The sequence below is a fragment of the Capricornis sumatraensis genome, chromosome 13 (assembly GCF_032405125.1).
Source record: "Capricornis sumatraensis isolate serow.1 chromosome 13, serow.2, whole genome shotgun sequence".
In the NCBI taxonomy this organism is placed as follows: domain Eukaryota; kingdom Metazoa; phylum Chordata; class Mammalia; order Artiodactyla; family Bovidae; genus Capricornis; species Capricornis sumatraensis.
In genome coordinates, this window is record NC_091081.1 from 82,254,004 (window position 1) to 82,270,739 (window position 16,736).

At 49.4% G+C, this 16,736-nt stretch overlaps 2 protein-coding genes across 2 annotated transcripts in view; one reads left to right on the forward strand and one right to left on the reverse strand.

Moving 5' to 3' along the window:
* The window catches only part of EZR (ezrin), a 47,104-nt gene extending 31,069 nt beyond the window's left edge, over nt 1-16,035 (reverse strand). The window contains exons 1-2 of the mRNA XM_068985528.1: nt 15,979-16,035; nt 14,924-15,011 (exon numbers count right to left, since the gene is read on the reverse strand). Of these exons, the coding sequence (XP_068841629.1) occupies nt 14,924-14,935 (12 nt within the window). The 5' untranslated portion in view covers nt 14,936-15,011; nt 15,979-16,035. The remainder of the gene's footprint in view (nt 1-14,923; nt 15,012-15,978) is intronic.
* Nucleotides 11,358-12,770, forward strand: LOC138089805 (tumor suppressor candidate 2). The gene has a single exon (XM_068985358.1). The coding sequence runs from the start codon at nt 11,458-11,460 to the stop codon at nt 11,788-11,790; it is 333 nt and encodes a 110-aa protein (XP_068841459.1). The 5' UTR covers nt 11,358-11,457; the 3' UTR covers nt 11,791-12,770.
* Nucleotides 16,036-16,736: the final 701 nt, after the last annotated feature.

Sequence of the window (16,736 nt, forward strand, 5' to 3'; positions counted from 1 at the left end):
TGGAATTTCCCTATAGCTTGTTTCAGATATCTACATTACGCCATATTTTAGCTCCTATTTACGTTACATGAATGTGTATGTCCTAAGTAGAACGGTTAGAACAGGGAGGAAAGAAAAGTGAAAGTCGCTCAGTCATGTACGACTCTTTGTGACCCCATGGACTGTACAGTCCATGGAATTTTCTAGGCCTAATACTGGAGTGGGTAGCCCTTCCCTTCTCCACGGGATCTTCCCAGCTCAGGGATCGAACCCAGGTCTCCCGCGTTGCAGGTGGATTCTTTACCAGCTGAGCCACCAGGGAAGCCCAAGAATACTGGAGAGGGTAGCCTGTCCCTTCTCCAGGGGACCTCCCCGGCCCAGGAATCGAACCGGGTCTCCTGCATTGCAGGCGGATTCTTTACCAACTGAGCTATCAGCGAAGCCACAGAGTAGCGAGGAGGGGTAACTGTTTCGTGGGATGACTCTAAATGGGTATTTAGGTAAAAGTTAGCCTGAATACCTTCTTTCAGAGGTTGAGAAACTGAGGCCTAGAAATTTCCTTACCTATTAAACATATTTATAGTTGTATAGCTCTTAAAATGTTAGTCCTAAAGCTGTATCTTCACTGATTTTAAAATTTTGAAAAGTTTGTTATTCCCAAATTCCAGGGTGCGAAGTCTGTAAAGTCCATGGACAGAGGATACAGACAGGAAAAAAGAGCTCAGATCCACTAAGGCCCATCGTGTCTATGAATTTTATCCATCGTATGTATAAATCTCAAGAACATGAAGTGAAATCCTGAGTCTTTCTTTCTAAAGAGCTCCCTTTTCCTCTGAAAGTAGGCCACTTCCGGCCCCCAGACCCACTTCCTGTCAGCCAAGGCTGCTTAACAATACAAAAAGCGGACAAACCAGTCCTGCCTGTGCTCATAACTAGAGAAAATCCGGACCTTAGAGCTGGAAGGGAACTTTCTGAGCAGCCCCCTAAAAAGGAGGGTCAGTCCCCTCCTCTACTTTAAAACCGGGGTTTTGGAAACAGTGCTACACCCCCCCACAGTTCACCAGCCGAGGCACTGCCTTTGGGAGGAGGAAACTGAGGCCGTGAGAAACCGCTTGCCAGCCCCCTGACAAACGCAAGCATCCTCCCTCTCATCCAAGTTCCAGGTCTCCACTCTGGGGTAACCTGGTGGGATTTCCCTACCTGCCCATGGCACGTGAAAATAATATCCCTGACACCTGCTGGCTCTTGGTTTTTACGATCTTTTATTGGGAGTGTCTGTGAACAGGAACTGACTTCCTCTACACTGGGAATCACATACACCCTGTGTGTACATTTTAAACTAGACACATGGACACCACTTTCTGTAGGAAGGGCTAAAAACAGAGAGAAAGTTTACCTTTTGCAAAAGAAACTTGTTTCTTCCTAGAAACACAAATAATCTATACCCACCTCTGTTCTCCCCGCTCCCGGCAGGTGAAACAGATTACCATTCGAGGTCACTTTCTCTGCATCTACTGGGCTGTGGGTTCTTGATTCTGTGATATACGGCATTTCAGCTTTACTAGGTGTGTCAAACGATTTCAGCACTTATTTAGTTCACTGAAAAGGGAGGTTAATCATATCCACAAACTTAGGATCCCATAAAAGAACGCAAAGTAAGGGACAGGGCCAAAAGGGCTATCACATGCTACAATGGTGTTTAATTCCAGGCTCATAAAACACAGGAAATTAAAGGCCTATCGACTAAACCTCATTCCACCTGTTTTCTTAGCAAATTTAGAAGTTTGTGAACAGTTTTCTAATCCAGTGGCGGGGAAAGCTTGTGAAAGAATGAAACTGTCAAAACAACATAATTCCTTTGCTAACCTGATGTTTTAGAGAAGGGCATATGAAATAACCCACGCTAAAACCTTGTACTATTTCTTAAATAAATCGTTGCCCCTAGTTAAGGTCACATGTGCTGCGGTGTTATTACTAACTTCTACACTGGAAACAGTGTTAGTGTTTCTCCTGTAAGGAGCTTTGATAAGATGTACTTGAACTTGACCAAGAAGTCTTTACTTCTACCGTCTTTCAAAAACAGAGACCCCAACCAATGGTTTTTTTTTTTTAATCCAAGCTAAAAAAATTAAAATCAGCAAACAAAATCTGCTGAGTAAACCAACTTCAGTTGAACTTGTGCTTTTAAATCACTTTGTTTCCGAAATTACAGGAAGTTTATAAAAAAAATAATCTCTTCAATTTATACTTTGTCACAATCAAGTATGTTACATCTGGAGCGGGATTCTAATTCTGTAGGCGGTTCCTGGACGGGAGTGAGGAGACCTGGAGGCTGCTTCTCAACCCCGCCCACCAGCCCCTGCAGCTCCCCCGCTGCCTCATGTCCTTCGGGTCTCACCTCCTCCCACCCCACCCCCAGTCCCAGCACAGACTGCACACTCACCTCTTCAAATGGCTGCTCAAGATTCCACTAAGTAATGCCCCACCCTCGTGTGCTCACTTCCAATTTTCAGCTTCGAGAATGCAGCTATTGAGACAATGACCTATTTCTAGTTGGGTCACCCCTTCCCCCACACCAAGGAAAAAAAAAATCGTGGGAATACAGAGTCATAGAGGAACCAACTGGGAACAGACAGTTCTGTGTGTTTCCAAGTCACTGCAATTCTGACCTGAGTCTCCTTTAATAAAAGGTGTGTGGAGGGCGAGAGGACCCAGGTGGGGTTAAGTCAGTCCCCCATCTCGTCAGAGCACCGAAGGGCTAAGAACTGCGGTTCTCCTCTGGGGGTCCAGATCCTGGGGGGATTTGGTGATTTGAAAAAGCGATGGCATCTTTCCCTTCTGCCCCTACAACATACTTTAAAAAACAACAACAACAACGAAAACCAATCTTTTTATTTTGGAAAACTGGAAACATTCACAAAAGCTCCAAGACTCCTGACTCATCCACTCTACCACTTAAATTTTTTTTTTTTGCTGGTACATTTTAAGACCATTGTATATCACTTCACTTGTAAAAACTTCAGAATGTAGCCCTGATGGACTTTAAATATATTTTAAGCTTGAAAAGTGAAAGTGAAGTCGCTCAGTTGTGTCCGACTCTTTGCGACCCCATGGACTGTAGCCTACCAGGCTTCTCCCTCCATGGGATTTTCCAGGCAAGAGTACTGGAGTGGGTTGCTATTTCATTCTCCAGGGGATCTTCCCGACCCAGGGATAGAACCCGGGTATCCCGCATTCCAGGCAGACGCTTTAACCTCTGAGCCACCAGGGAAGCCCATTTTAAGCTTAGATACATATATATAAGCATACATAAATACAAAACCACCATGTCCCATCATAGCCCACAATTAAAAACTATTCCTTAGGTGGCGCTAGTGGTAAAGAACCTGCCTGCCAATGAAGGATACGTAAGAGATGCAGGTTTGATCCCTGGGTCAGAAAGATCCCCTGGAGAAGGAAATGGCAACCCACTCCAGTATTCTTGTCTGGAGAATCCCATGGGCAGAGGAGCCTGGCGAGCTACAGTCCATGGGGTCGCAAAGAGTCAGATACGACTGAGCGACTTAGCACTTACTATTATTAAAGTTTAGTCAATGTTCAATGGCTCCCCAATGAACTGCCTCAAAACTATCTTTTGACAGTCAATTGATGCAAATCATACAATGCCCTCTGCAACTCTGTCATCTTATTATATTTCCAAACTGCCCTGTTTGGCCAGTTTCTTAATAAACATCAGGTTTTCCCCACCCTATCTCCCTATCTAAGTCCCACTTAAGAGTCCCACCCAAACAGCAATGTATTATGTAAGCAGATACTTGAACACCCAACAAGCAACATCCATAATTATGTAATCAAGGCAATGAAACAGCTTGATGAGAATACTAATATATATTTCTATAAATAAAGAGGCAGTTCCAATTTAAAACTTATGTTCTGGGCTTCTACCAAGTGATCTGTGATTCAGTTTTCTCTTTAAAAACTTAAAGAACAATGTTGGATATGTTTCTAAAACCTGTTTTACCAAAAAAACCTATTGACGTAGTAATGGTACAACAGGCAAAATATTATTCAGAAGCTATAAATTTCACTAAAACAAATGCTTTAGAAATGATGGAAGAATCCAAGCAGGTATTGCAAATGACTATGCACTTATCACCAAACCTATTGTGAAAACAGGTTCCTGGAGAAATGTCACCTTGGCTCACGGTCCAATGCAACGGTGATTTACCAAAAAACAAAAAAAATGTCACATGCTGCTGGCTAAGTCACTCCGCTCCGGGTTTTTTCCAACTAAGAAAACAATCAGTGAAAAGGATACAAGTACCTGCACCTCTTGGCAAAGCCAGGATGAGAGCGGACCCCAGCTCCCATCACCCCCAGACAGCAGGTATCTTTCTCCACTAGAGTGTAAGGGTCTTGAAAGCAGGAATTGCCCCCCCATCCTGCTCACCAACATATTCCCAGGACTGAAATAACCCGGCATACAGTAGCTTCTCTACTTGCTGAATGACAGATGAATTTTCCGGAGGGTTGTGGTGGTATTCATTGTGGGAACAGGAGAATAAAGGAGGCAAAAAAATCTATTGAATTATTAGGCTGTTTAAGTCAGGGAAACAAAACAGGATGCCCACCATGAGGTATGAAAGCTTTTAATCAGATCAGAATTCACTAGTTCCAAGTGGAGTGGCCACATATACACTGTCCTCTGTGGTGACAGAGAGGAGACGCTGCTACACAGTGCGAGGCAGGTCCTGGGACCTCATTCCCAGAGAGGAGGAAGGGTTTGGGGACAATGAGCGGCAGGCACGCTCCCTACACACCGACCCTTCTTCCCTCTATCTGCCAATGAAGCAAGCACTTAAACATCTCTTCCAGAAGCAGATAATGACGCCCCCACCCCTAAACCACTTGGCTTCTCACTTTGGGGCCAGGAAAGACAGAAAGCAAAGAAACAAGTTTATCTGTCGCCGTTTTGCGTAGAAATAAGTTGAAGTAAACAAAGCAGTCAGGGGTGGACAGTAAGAGAAGGGGCTCTTCTTTAGCCAAAATGCTCCCAACTAGGGATCAAATTATAAAACCATCTTCGCTCAAACACTCACACGTAGACAATAGTTAATTTTAAATGATCGGTGATGGAAAAAAAGCAACCCATTCATATAACGTTCTCTTTCCAACTCAAATATCGGGTACAAATTGCTTTCTTTTAGCATATGCCAGAAACCTGTCATTATACAATGGCTGAGCAAATGTGACACAGGATACCACCACTTCCCTAGAGAAACAAGATCTGCAGAACACCAGCCTTGTTTAAAACATTACCACAGCGCCAGCCATGCCCGCTCCTTGGTGATGAAGTTCACAGGAAACGTCCAACTCAGGCCTGCGATGCGCTGGACGCTGGCTAACGAAACTGATTCTTTGTACTTTGACAAAATAGTTTTAAAAATTGGAACCAATGGGGTGGATCTGCCTCCATACACTATTAGCTTAGTCATGAAGTAGATAGGAAGTTACATCAAAGGCTCAGCAATAATTAGTTTTATCCTAAAGCAGGGATTGGCAAATTTTTTCAGTAATGGGCCAGACAGTAAATACTTCAGGCCTTGTGGGCCATTATTTGGTGGCTGTTGTATATTATTGTTCTTACTGCTTGGAAAAACCCTTCAAATTGTAAAAACCAATCCTAGCTGGTAGCCCACAGGCAGAGGAGGCCTTTCCCTACCCCATCCAAGTGGAAACAATGGTTTACGATACCTGAAACGACAATTTTTTTATATAGACAGTTTTAAATTGATCATCTCTCAGGCAAAAATAGAAAAGAACATTACGCTGTGGGTAGTGACTTCAAATCTAATAGAATGGAGAGCAAAGTCTAATGCTGCTTATTATAAAGTTTCATCCTTTATCAATAAAAGTCCGGTCAGGGTCAGAAATTTTTCATTTTGCTTACAAGGTCTGTTTTCTCAAGTATATTAGGTTAAAAAAAAATAATTATTATGATAACACATTTTTTCCATTTCCTTCGAAACAGCATTACTGTTTATCCATGGGTGTTTAAACAGGCTTGGAGGATGGAACGTGAATCGTAAAACAAGGCAAATAGTAGCAACCACTGCTGGTGCCTGAAATGCCCTTCTGCCTTTGGGCACTGGTGAACTCCTATGCATCCCTCAACACCCACCTGAGGCATCTCCCCCAGCTGGGAGGCTCTCCAGGGCATATAATATTCTGCATCTCTATTACCATACTCACCATACGGCACTGCAATTGTTTACATAATGGACTCCCCTTCAAGGCAAAAACCTCTTATTTTTATAGTCGACACCTAGCACATAAGGGCGCATAATAGGGCTTCAATAAATGAGGAAGGAACCCATGTGATTTACAAGGGAATTCTGGCAATGAGAAGACATAGAGGATGAAAAAGAGCGAGTATTCCCTTTCACTAAATAACTCCAATGTTTCACATTGCTGTTTTCCCTGGAAGATCTACTGACAAATTTCACCTGGTTTATAGCAACCCAGGGACAAAAGCCCTTAGTTTTAACTACAGGTTACACTGGGAAGTTTGTAAATTATGTTTCAAGGGAGAAGCATACATAGGAAATTAACGTTTACAACACTGGAAGAGAAACTGTTTGGATTTCACAGATACAAGCTTTGTCTCAGTTTATTTTTTAAACCTTTTATTCTTTTAACTTAAAAAAATGTACTTGGTTGCACTGGATCTTAGTTGTGGCGCATGGGCTTAGCTGCTCCATAGCATGTGGGATCTTAGTTCCCTGGCCAGGGATCAAACTCGTGACCCTGCACTGCAAAACGGTTCTCTGCCACTGGACCATCAGGGAAGTCCCCTGTCTCAGTTTATTTCACATAACATTCTTTTCGCTTAATTTTTTTTCTTTAACTTTCACTTTACAGATGAACAAATTAGAGCCTCACAGAAACTAAATGGCTTGCCAAAGTACAGGTAAATAGTAAATTACAAAACTATTTTTACGGCTCTTTGCATCTTTATTTTATTTGGAAAAGTTATGTACATTAATTATACTGGGCTGGCCAAAAAGTTCATTTGGGTTTCTCCATAAGATGTTAACAGAATATATATTAAGTATTTCACTTAAGTCAAAAGTCTCTAACTCATAGCACAATGTTTATTTTTCTTTCTTAAAAAAGAAAACTATTTACAGAAGTCTGGAATAAGATCTTTATTCTTTATGTCAAAAGCCATAGATAGCATGTTAGAAGCAAAATAAGGCAGCTTTCTGGTCTCTTCAATAGATATTCCATATTTAATTAGTGGTGGCAGATGCACAGAAAGCGCTGAAATTAAAAACTAATTAATTGAGTAGTTGAATCCCAAGTGTAGTTAGTACTGAAGTTAAATAAAACATAAGGGATAATTCAAAATGTATTCACTAATTTTCAAAAAAAGACTGAATCCTACTACTTCAGATTTGAATTGAAATGTCTAATTACTGTAAGAAAGAGGTATACTGAATTATCCCAAGAATTCCCAAAGTGTCAGACTCAAAGTTTAAGTTAAAAAAAGTAAAGAATTATGTTAACTAGTGTGATATTGTTTTCTTTTTCTAAAATGCAAGAACTAGTAAAATTATTTAAAATGTTGTTAGAAATTACAATACTATTATTTAGGATGGTAATTAAAAGGAAAGGGCAGTGTGGAAGGATAGGAGAAAAAAGAGGAAAAAGGAATGAGATTTCTTTGTTCCCAGCCATTTAATAGGAAATGTTGGCCTCTTTTCTCCTTTAAAAACAAAGAGCCAAAATTTGAAAGCTCGCTGGTCACTGCCAAATTAAGCTCTGCAATTGAACTCCCTGCAGAGAGAACTTCAAATCAGAGATACGCTCTGCACCATAGCTGGGCTTGCCTTTCTGCAGCCTCAGCCCCATCCAGTGATCTCCCTTTTCCCACCCTGGCCACATTGCAAACACCAATGTCGGCCCCCGTGGCGCTGGAGCTGGGACCGTGTATCCACGCCCTGAGAGCCTCTGCCTGGGCAGAGGCGCTGGGATTACACTGGCCATCGCTGCCCACACACAACCACCAGTATCAACCCCACCACGCCAGCCACATCGCATTGCTAGGGCCCGAGAGAAAGGAATATATAAAAACTGTCCTCTTCCTATGAAACCATCGGTTCCCAGACTCTGGGAGTGCATCGGAGCCGTCTGGGGAACTTATTTAAAGCACAGACGTCCAGTCTTCCTGTCCCCAGGAATCTTCACATGTCCAGATACTGGCGAACACCCTGAAGTGAGAGTCCAGTACTAAATGAGCGCTCGCTTTTAACAATGTGTGTCTACAGTGTGCATGTACACTCAGGAGAAACCTCAAAGCTGCTGGGCCACCTTTAGTTGATGTAGATTCAAAAATACTATCATTGGCAAAGTCTGGTATTTGCAAGATATTTGGCAGCGGGCCACGGTGAGAATCATGAAAGAAGGTAAGTTCCTTCATCAGTCACAGTTGCAAATTTATTAACAACATGTACCCACCAAACTCTTGGCCTCCCCTCTCACACTCGATCCTTTTCCAGGCTCCTTATCTTGGAGGATGGCGTGAATGGCACCGCCATCCACCCGTTGCGCGAGCTGGTGCCCTCTGGCCCAGCACAACCAGCCCATCACTGAGCCCCAACAAGGTCACCTCCCAAAGAGCTCCCAAACTCATCCTGTGCTCCCCACCAGGTCCCGGGGGCCACTGCCTCTCAGCACAGCGCCTCCCGCCTCCAACCCTAACTCTAACACTAACCTGAAAGAAAGTGCTCAGTTGTGTCTGACTTTTTGTGACCCCGTGGACTGTAGCCCACCAGGCTCCTCAGTTCATGGAATTTTCCAGGCGAGAGTACTGGAGTGGGTTGCCATTTCCTTCTCCAGGGGATCTTCCCAACCCAAGGATCTAACCCGGATCTCCCGCATTGCAGGCAGCCACTTTACCGTCTGAGCCACCAGGGAAGCCCTATTCCTAACCCTAACCCTAAAGGCAGGTCTGACCAGGCCACCTCCTTCCAAGTCAAACCCTTCAGAGTTTCCCTGGAGTTAAGCCCCCACGGGGCTATTTCCAGACCTTCTCCTGGAAGCCTACACTCACCTACTCTTTCCTACCGCAGGGCCTGGGTGCAAGTGGTTTCCGCGGGCGGGTGTGTCCCCACCTGGACACCCTGCACTCTAGCTTCTCAGCATAGGCAGTGCTGCTCCTGACCCCCAGCCCAGGGCTCCCCTGCAGGCACGCCTTCACACACACTCAAGTTACCCCACGACCACTGTCTGTCCCTCCCACCAGACTGGAAATCCACGGCAGCAGGGGCTGTTTCTGCGTCTGCTCACCAGCCTCAACGCCAGCATGGTAAACGAGTGCTGGAGAAAGGGATGGGCGCACAGACCGTTCTCTGTGCCTTCCACCGGGACAAGACAGACAACACCCAGCCCGCGTGTCTCACCAACACGTGGGAGAGTCTCAGCTGCCTAACTCTCCATCTGGGTGTGGTCGAGGGGGGGAGATAGAGAAAAGTGACTCCACGTGTCCTCGGTTGGGGGAGGTGGGGGGATGAGGGAGGTAGAAAATGTATCACTATATTCAGTAAACTCTGACCCTATTAAGATCCTTAATGGAAAAGACTACAGAGTCAAGAGGCAAGGGCATCTCAGAAATTATCTGATGACTCTAGCACAGGGCAGGATTCCAAACACACTTTCAGTTTTTCTACTGAAGGGAGTTGATCTACTTTTACATTAGAAACTTCCATATCGGCACTTCAGGGCTGAGTGGCTAAGGCATCATGGGAGGCACTGAAAGGCAGCTCGGGCTAAACTTCTCAGAAAACAGCTGAGAGCTTGGCCTTGACACAACAGCCTTTTCATCCCTAAGCCTGACTGCAGCGGCTTTCCTTCCTGCCGCCCCCTGCCGCCCCGTGGGTCCTCTGTCACAACGAGGAAAGAGGGTGGGGGAGCGGGGAGGAAGCAGGAAGGGGAAGGAGCCCGTGGGTCACCTTCAGTCGACCGTGGGCACACGGAGCAGGCTTCCTGAGCCACGGCCCTGAGCACCCAGCCCACGTCTCTCCCAGATGAGAGACAACCAACCAGGCCAGAGCGGCCAGCTGGGCAGAGGGCGTGGTGCCTTCTGGACCTCAAACCATCCTCCTTGGCCATCCATCCGTCACAGCCCAGAGCAGCTCTGGGAAAAGCAAAACCAGACGATGGACCACAGCCCTGCAGCGCCCGGGGGACCAGCTCAGGGGACTGAGCAAGACTCCTCAGTCCGCCTGCCCAGTTCCACACTGGCTGGCTTTTCTACTCAGCTGTGTCACACGTTACCTAAGCCTCTTTCCCTCCTGGATGGCCACCAGCGAGTTTTCCAGGTCCCCTTCTCAGCATCTGCCTGAGCCTGGGCTCGGTCCCAGACTGTAAGCTCCCTGAGGACAAGATCGGTTACAACCATCTGCGCAACAACTTTGTGCCTGGCACCCAGAGATGGGGCCAAGGTGCTCTCTGAAAGCAGACGGGCAGTCTTCTTAACAAGCAGGACCAAAAGAAAAAGCAGCAAATAGATACCATTTCCTTTATATAGTTGTTTTGCGAACAGAGTCATCATCCACTGACTATTCAGACACAATCAAAAATATTCTGCTGCCGAATTCATGGGGCCAAAGGCAGCCCAGATCCTGACTCTACAGCCAATTTTACGATTTGCCCTCATTTGTGTTGTTAAAAATCACCATGAGAAGTCACCTACCAAAATTCTTGGTTTGGGCTTGAATAATAGGAATCAATAACTGTTCCAAGGACAAACCTGCAGAGCTTGCTGATGCATCCACTTTAACATCCAAGGAAGGAGCAAAAAACAACAGTAACAAAAACTAGATACACTAACAGCCTTAGATGGCCCATCAGCCAGTAAGCTCTTAAAGACCTGCAGGTGGCCCTCATGGGATCCACATGGACAAAGAGTTAAGTGCATTCATTTTACAAGGCAAAATCTCCAAGACCCTACTCCACCAAAAAGGTAGGAGGTAGAAACTTCCCATGGTCGACAGCTGTGGCTCTCATAAAAGGACACCTCACAATACCACCTGCAAATAACTGTAAATATTATATAAAACATAGCCTTTCAAAATCTTACTCTGGGTTACTGCGACCCTAACATACAAGGAGGTTACAAGTCAAGGATGGCCACTACTATCTTTCCTTAAAGAATTCAACAACTACTTTGTCAGAAAAACCTTGTTAAGTTTCTGGTCCATCGTAAAGGAACTTTAAAGCCAAATGAAATAAAAACATACCTGCCCTAAAAAAGAAAGAAAGAGCCTTAAAAAGCAAGGCCAGGGAGCCTGCGGAAGGCGGCGGCCGCGGCGGCGGCGGCATCTGCGAGCTAAGGCCCAGGCAGGGTATGGTGGCGCCGACGGCCTTGTAAGAGCGAAGTTACCGCGGGGCCCGCCATGCGCCGGCGGCCCTGACATGGGCGCCAGCGGCTCCAAAGCTCGGGGCCTGTGGCCCTTCACCTCGGCTGCGGGGGGCGGCGGCCCAGAGGCGGCGGTCGCTGAGCAAGCTTTGGTGCGACCGCGAGGCCGAGTCGTGCCCCCCTTCGTATTCACGCGCCGCGGCTCCATGTTCTATGACGAGGATGGGGATCTGGCTCACGAATTCTATGAGGAGACAATCGTCACCAAGAACGGGCAGAAGCGGGCCAAGCTGAGGCGGGTGCATAAGAACCTGATTCCTCAGGGCACCGTGAAGCTGGATCCCCCCCGCATCCACGTGGATTTCCCTGTGATCCTCTATGAGGTGTGAGCCTGGGGGGTGGCAGGCATAAACACCCCCTGCCCCAGCAAGACACCCCCAGGCTCAAGGTGTGGCTTCCATTGAGGAACCTAGGCTGGGGCCACAACCGTGAATAAACTCCGCTGGCCTGGAACCTTCAGCTGTGAGCAGGGCAGTCCTACAGTGCTGGTTGGGTGTTGGTTTGTATGTGGACCAGAGATGGCTGGAAGCTGGTGAGGGCTGATGGCAGAGTTACCAGTCCACCTTTCCCAGCAATCCCTACAAGGAGCATGGCAGGGCACATGCTGGTCAGGAATGCCTGGTTCCTGTGCCCTTGCCTGGCCTGCATTCTTCCAAGCTTGCCTAGGGCCCAGCCCTGCTAGAGGCTACAGCACTTTACAAGCAAGGTCTGCCTTTTTCCAGCCCCAGGGCAATGGGAGCTCTACAAAAGTGGGAACTTCCTTTCCCTCACTTCCTTTACCCTCTCGTTGGAGCATTTCAGCCGTTTGCTACCTCGATTCCTCCCGTGTTTGGACAGAGGCTGGGGGCACAGCAAGCCTGATTTTTCCTGCCTACCTGCCCATTTGTTCCCAGCCCCAGATGGATGGACAATTTGCTGGCTGTTAATAGGAGTAGGGACTGGTGTGGGAGGTTTCTCCCTCTACCCAGGGCTGGCCCGATCCCTCCCCTCTGCAACTAGCTGTTCTCCCCGCTACAAGTTGAGAGGGCAGAGGATGGGGAGCAGGAAGGGCTCTGGATGCCTGTGCCCCATCCCACCTACTGTATCTAATCCCCCTTGCCCTTGCACATCCACCACCCTGTGGTAAGGCACAGCACCCTAGGGCTGGTGCCAGTAGCTCTGAGGAGCCCACCACCCCTTTTCCCTACAGTATACCCCTCCCTTCAGTATCAGTCACGAGAAAAGTACTGGAGCCCCTGGATAGGGGCAGAAAGGAGAGAACAACCATTAATAGGAATACTTAAAATGTGAAAGCTTGTAAATAGTCTAGTCCATGATGTTGGGGCAGAGTCTGATTTCGACATAGAAATGACTTTTTTTTTTAATCCCTTACTGTGCAAACTCTGTGCTTTAAGCATGTGAGAAATGGCTTGGGGAGGGTAGTCCTCAATCTAGGAAGGCTGTTGTGTTATTTGTTCAATAAAATTATTTGTAGACCCTGCAAAAAAAAAAAAAAAAAAAAAAGCAAGGCCATTCCCACACATGGCACAAGGGTGGACCCTGCGGACATCGTGCTAAGTGGAGTGAGCCAGTTACAGAAGGACAAACGCTGTGCAATCTCACTCACGTGGGGCACCGAGAGTAGTCAAAAGCAGAAAGACAGAAAGGAGAGGGCCGGCTGCCAGGGGCTGGAGGGAGTGGGGAGAAGGAATTGAGTGTTTAAAGGGCACGGTTTCCGTTTGGGACGAGGAAAAAGTTCTGGAGGTGCACGGTGGTGACCACTGCACGGCAATGTGCACGTACTTAACGCCACTTAACTGTACACTTAAAAATCATTGAGATGGTCAAGCGTACGTCATGTGAACTCCACTACCAAAAAACAAACCAAAAAAACACACACGCCAGAAAAAGAACAAAAGCCCATTACAGATCTTTACGAGAAACAAAAGTAGTGACTGACAGGAGACGGGGATACCGACTGTTATCTGAGTGATATTTTAAAAGCTGAACTCTCAACATCATTTCTTTAGTGAAAGCCGCACACCAGGAAAGGTTAAGTTCCTAATCACTGCTCTGAGTAAAACAGAACAGGGCTATGCCCGGAGTAAAGCACTATGTTTAGGTCCGTTTTATACCACAGGAACTGTAAAGCCTGAAGGTCATGTGCCAACTACCAACTGGAAATGAAAAGAAGAATTCAGTGTAGGAAAAAAAAACTGTCTGCATCGTGAATGAATCATCTTGATGATGTAACTGAGGCGAAAGCTCTACTGGCTTCTCAATCTGTTAGCCTATGAAGGTAGTAATTTATTTAACCTAACAGTAAAACGAAACTTATAAAGTACTCCTTTCAGAGAATCTAACATGTGATGGTAGAAAACAAAACACATAAGCACTGACTACAGAACCAACTCGTTTGAAAAACTAGAAGGTCTGGAAACTCCATAGGAATATGAAGTTATGTATTTTATGTATGGGGTGTATTTTCATAGGAATCTTTTATTGTAATTTTCAATGAATCCAGATATTCTCGCCACTGGGATTCAAAACTCCAAAAATCTTCAATTATCTCCTCCCCAATTATCTGGTCACCAGTTCACCTGTGTTCAAGCTGGTAGAACAGATACCACTTGCTAAGAAATGCTGCTCACAAAAAAGCTGCCTTGTTCGCCCAACTTAAATGAAAGCCGTATGAAGCCCAGGCTGGCCACCATCCCACCCGAGAGAGATTCAGGCGACACAAATCAGATTCGGGGAAAGTGGGGGTAAGAGGTGCGGGCGCAGCAGCGCTAGGGGGTCAGCTGATGTTTCGGAGGTGCGCCAGGAGCCTGCTTATCAAACTCCAGGGCTGCCTGCCTTCATCTGCAATTCAAGTTCATTACCAAAGCCCTCTCCGATAGGAATCCTGCTGCCACCAGCAAATTCCCGGGTTAACAGAGCACGGCTTCAGTAGGATGAACTGGAACGAGGCTGCCCCCAGAGAGAGTGCCCCCCACCCCCCCCTTTAAAAGAGAGCGCCAGGGGAGGAGGTGGGGCGCGCCTGCTCCCAGACCCGGGAAGGCAGCGGGCGCGCGCCGTGGGAAGCCACCTGCCTCTCCTGCGACTCAGGCTCCTCTTCAGGGAAGAAACTTCCAGGTTGTCTTAGGACAGGGCTTTTCCACCGTCCGAAGCCGCCTAAAAGGCATTCTGATTTTTCTCAAAGATCCTAACCCCCAAGGCTCGGCGGCGGAGGGGGCTCGCAAACAAAAGGACCGTAGAGAGAAAAGCATCGCAATCTTGTTTTCTCCAAGAGTTCCACTAAGGGATGACGAGGGAGAAAGAGAGGAGACGATCCCCTCCCTGCTCCTGCCCTCTCGTCCGCCTAGCAAAGAACTCTATTCTTCCCTCCGCCCCCCAAAAAACCCCCAAACCTTGCCCAGATAACTCCGCTTGAAAACCGTGCTCAACACATCCCGCCCTGCCCACACACACCCAGGGACTTACCGGTTTCGGCATTTTCGGTTCCGGACGGGTTTCCTCGCCTTCCTTGGAAACACGCTCTCCAGCAGCAGCTGAAACGCCCTTTCCCGACCTGCAGGCGGAGGAAGCCCAGTGAGCGTGCCCAGCAGCCCTCCTACCGATCCCACAGCTCCCGCCGCTGCCGCCGCCCCGAGACTCGGCGCCCGCCCAGCGCTGCCGCTTAAGAACCGGCCGGGCGGGCGCCACGATGAGTCACCGCCCAACCTGCAATTACCGCGGGCCGGGCGGGCCCAGCGCCGAGGGGGTGGCGGGGGGCGCGGCGCCGGGGGGCGGGAGCGCCGAGGCGGGGCGGGGCCGGGGCGGGGCCGGGGCGGGGCCAGGCACCACGGGGCGGGGCCCGGGCGGCGGTGAGCGCGGCGCCGGGGGGAGGAGCTCCGGGGAGGGGTGTGGCCAGGGGCGTGGCCCTCCGGGGGCGGGGCGCGGAGCCCGGGCGGCGGGGAGGGCAGAGGAGGGCAGGGGCCGGGAGCACAGAGGAGGGGAAGGGCGGGGCCGGGCGGGGCAGCTGCTGGCTAGGGGTCTGGGCTGCCGGCAGGGGGCCGGGCCGGGCCGGAACCGGGGTAATGGGGGGCTGTCCGCCGAGGAACTCCTCGGGGCGTCCCGGAAGCCCGCGGGATCCCAGAAGACGGAGAGTTTCACTTTGTGAAGCAACCGTTTACCCCAGGGCTGAAACCGCAACCGTCAACCCTTTGAGAAATACTTTGTGAAAATGGTCCCCGCCCGGACGCGGGCGCGGGCCCCGGGGGCGCGTCCACGCAGCCCGGGCTCCGCCGGCGCTCCGGAATAGGGGCCCGAGGGGCCGGGCTGGGGCGCGGGAGGTCGCGCGGCGGCCACGCGGGCAGCCTCGGCTCCACCTGCCGCGTGTGTGGGCCGCGCCAGGGTCCCGCCGGTCCTGGGCTCCCGCGCCTACCGCCCCCTCGGCCGGGCTGCCCGCGCCGCCACACCTGTCGTCCTGTTCCGGCCCCTCCGCCAAGCGCGCGGCGCGAACCCCGCTCCCGCCGACCCGGGCCGCGCCCGCTCACCCGCGGCTCTTGCAGAGAACGGCTGCGCTCCAAGCGATCCGTGCGTCCGAGCAGTGCGCCCGCGGCCCGCGCTCCCGAGAGTCCCGGGCGGGGCGGGGCCCCGGGGCCGCGCCCCTAACCGCCCCGCCCGGCCCGCGAGGTGCGGCTCGCGGGGAAGATGGCCGCGGGGACCCCGGGAGGGGGCGCCCCCCGCCTCCCCCACCCTCGGAAAGACCTCCCCTCAACCCTTCTCTGCCCTTCCCCTCGCCTTCGGAGAACTTTGCTGACCTTGACTCAGCTCCCGAGGGTGGAGGAGAGGTGCGAGATCGTCCCGCGGTGGACTGAGGGAGAGGAGGGACGTGTAAATAAGACTGCAGGGGCCGGCAGGCTGCCACCACGGAGGAGCGGGGCCTCTCGGGGTGCGGCCGTCCCCGTGGTCAGGTCATTTTGTCGTCCTCGCCCCCGGGGCCGAGACGGGATATTTTTTGAGAACCGGGGACCTGGGCCGCTGTGTCTCCCCGCGCACGTGGCCGCCTCCTCCCTCGGATTCCGCGATGATGGGCACAAGTATTGAAAGGCGCTCCATAGCCCAGCGCTCTTGGTTAAAGGACACACTTGTGGCCTCATTTGACTTGATTAACTCAAAGTTTATGGTGGGGAGGGGGGAGGGGGACAGAGAATAAATCTCCTTAGAAATTCTGGGAATTATTTTTTTTAATTTTGTTTTTGCAAATGGTTCTTAAAAGGAATTAAACACAGACACGGACTTTAGTGGCCGT

Excerpts from the sequence above, each read along its gene's own strand:
- LOC138089805 (XM_068985358.1), top strand. The coding sequence starts at position 11,458 with ATGGGCGCCAGCGGCTCCAAAGCTCGGGGCCTGTGGCCCTTCACCTCG.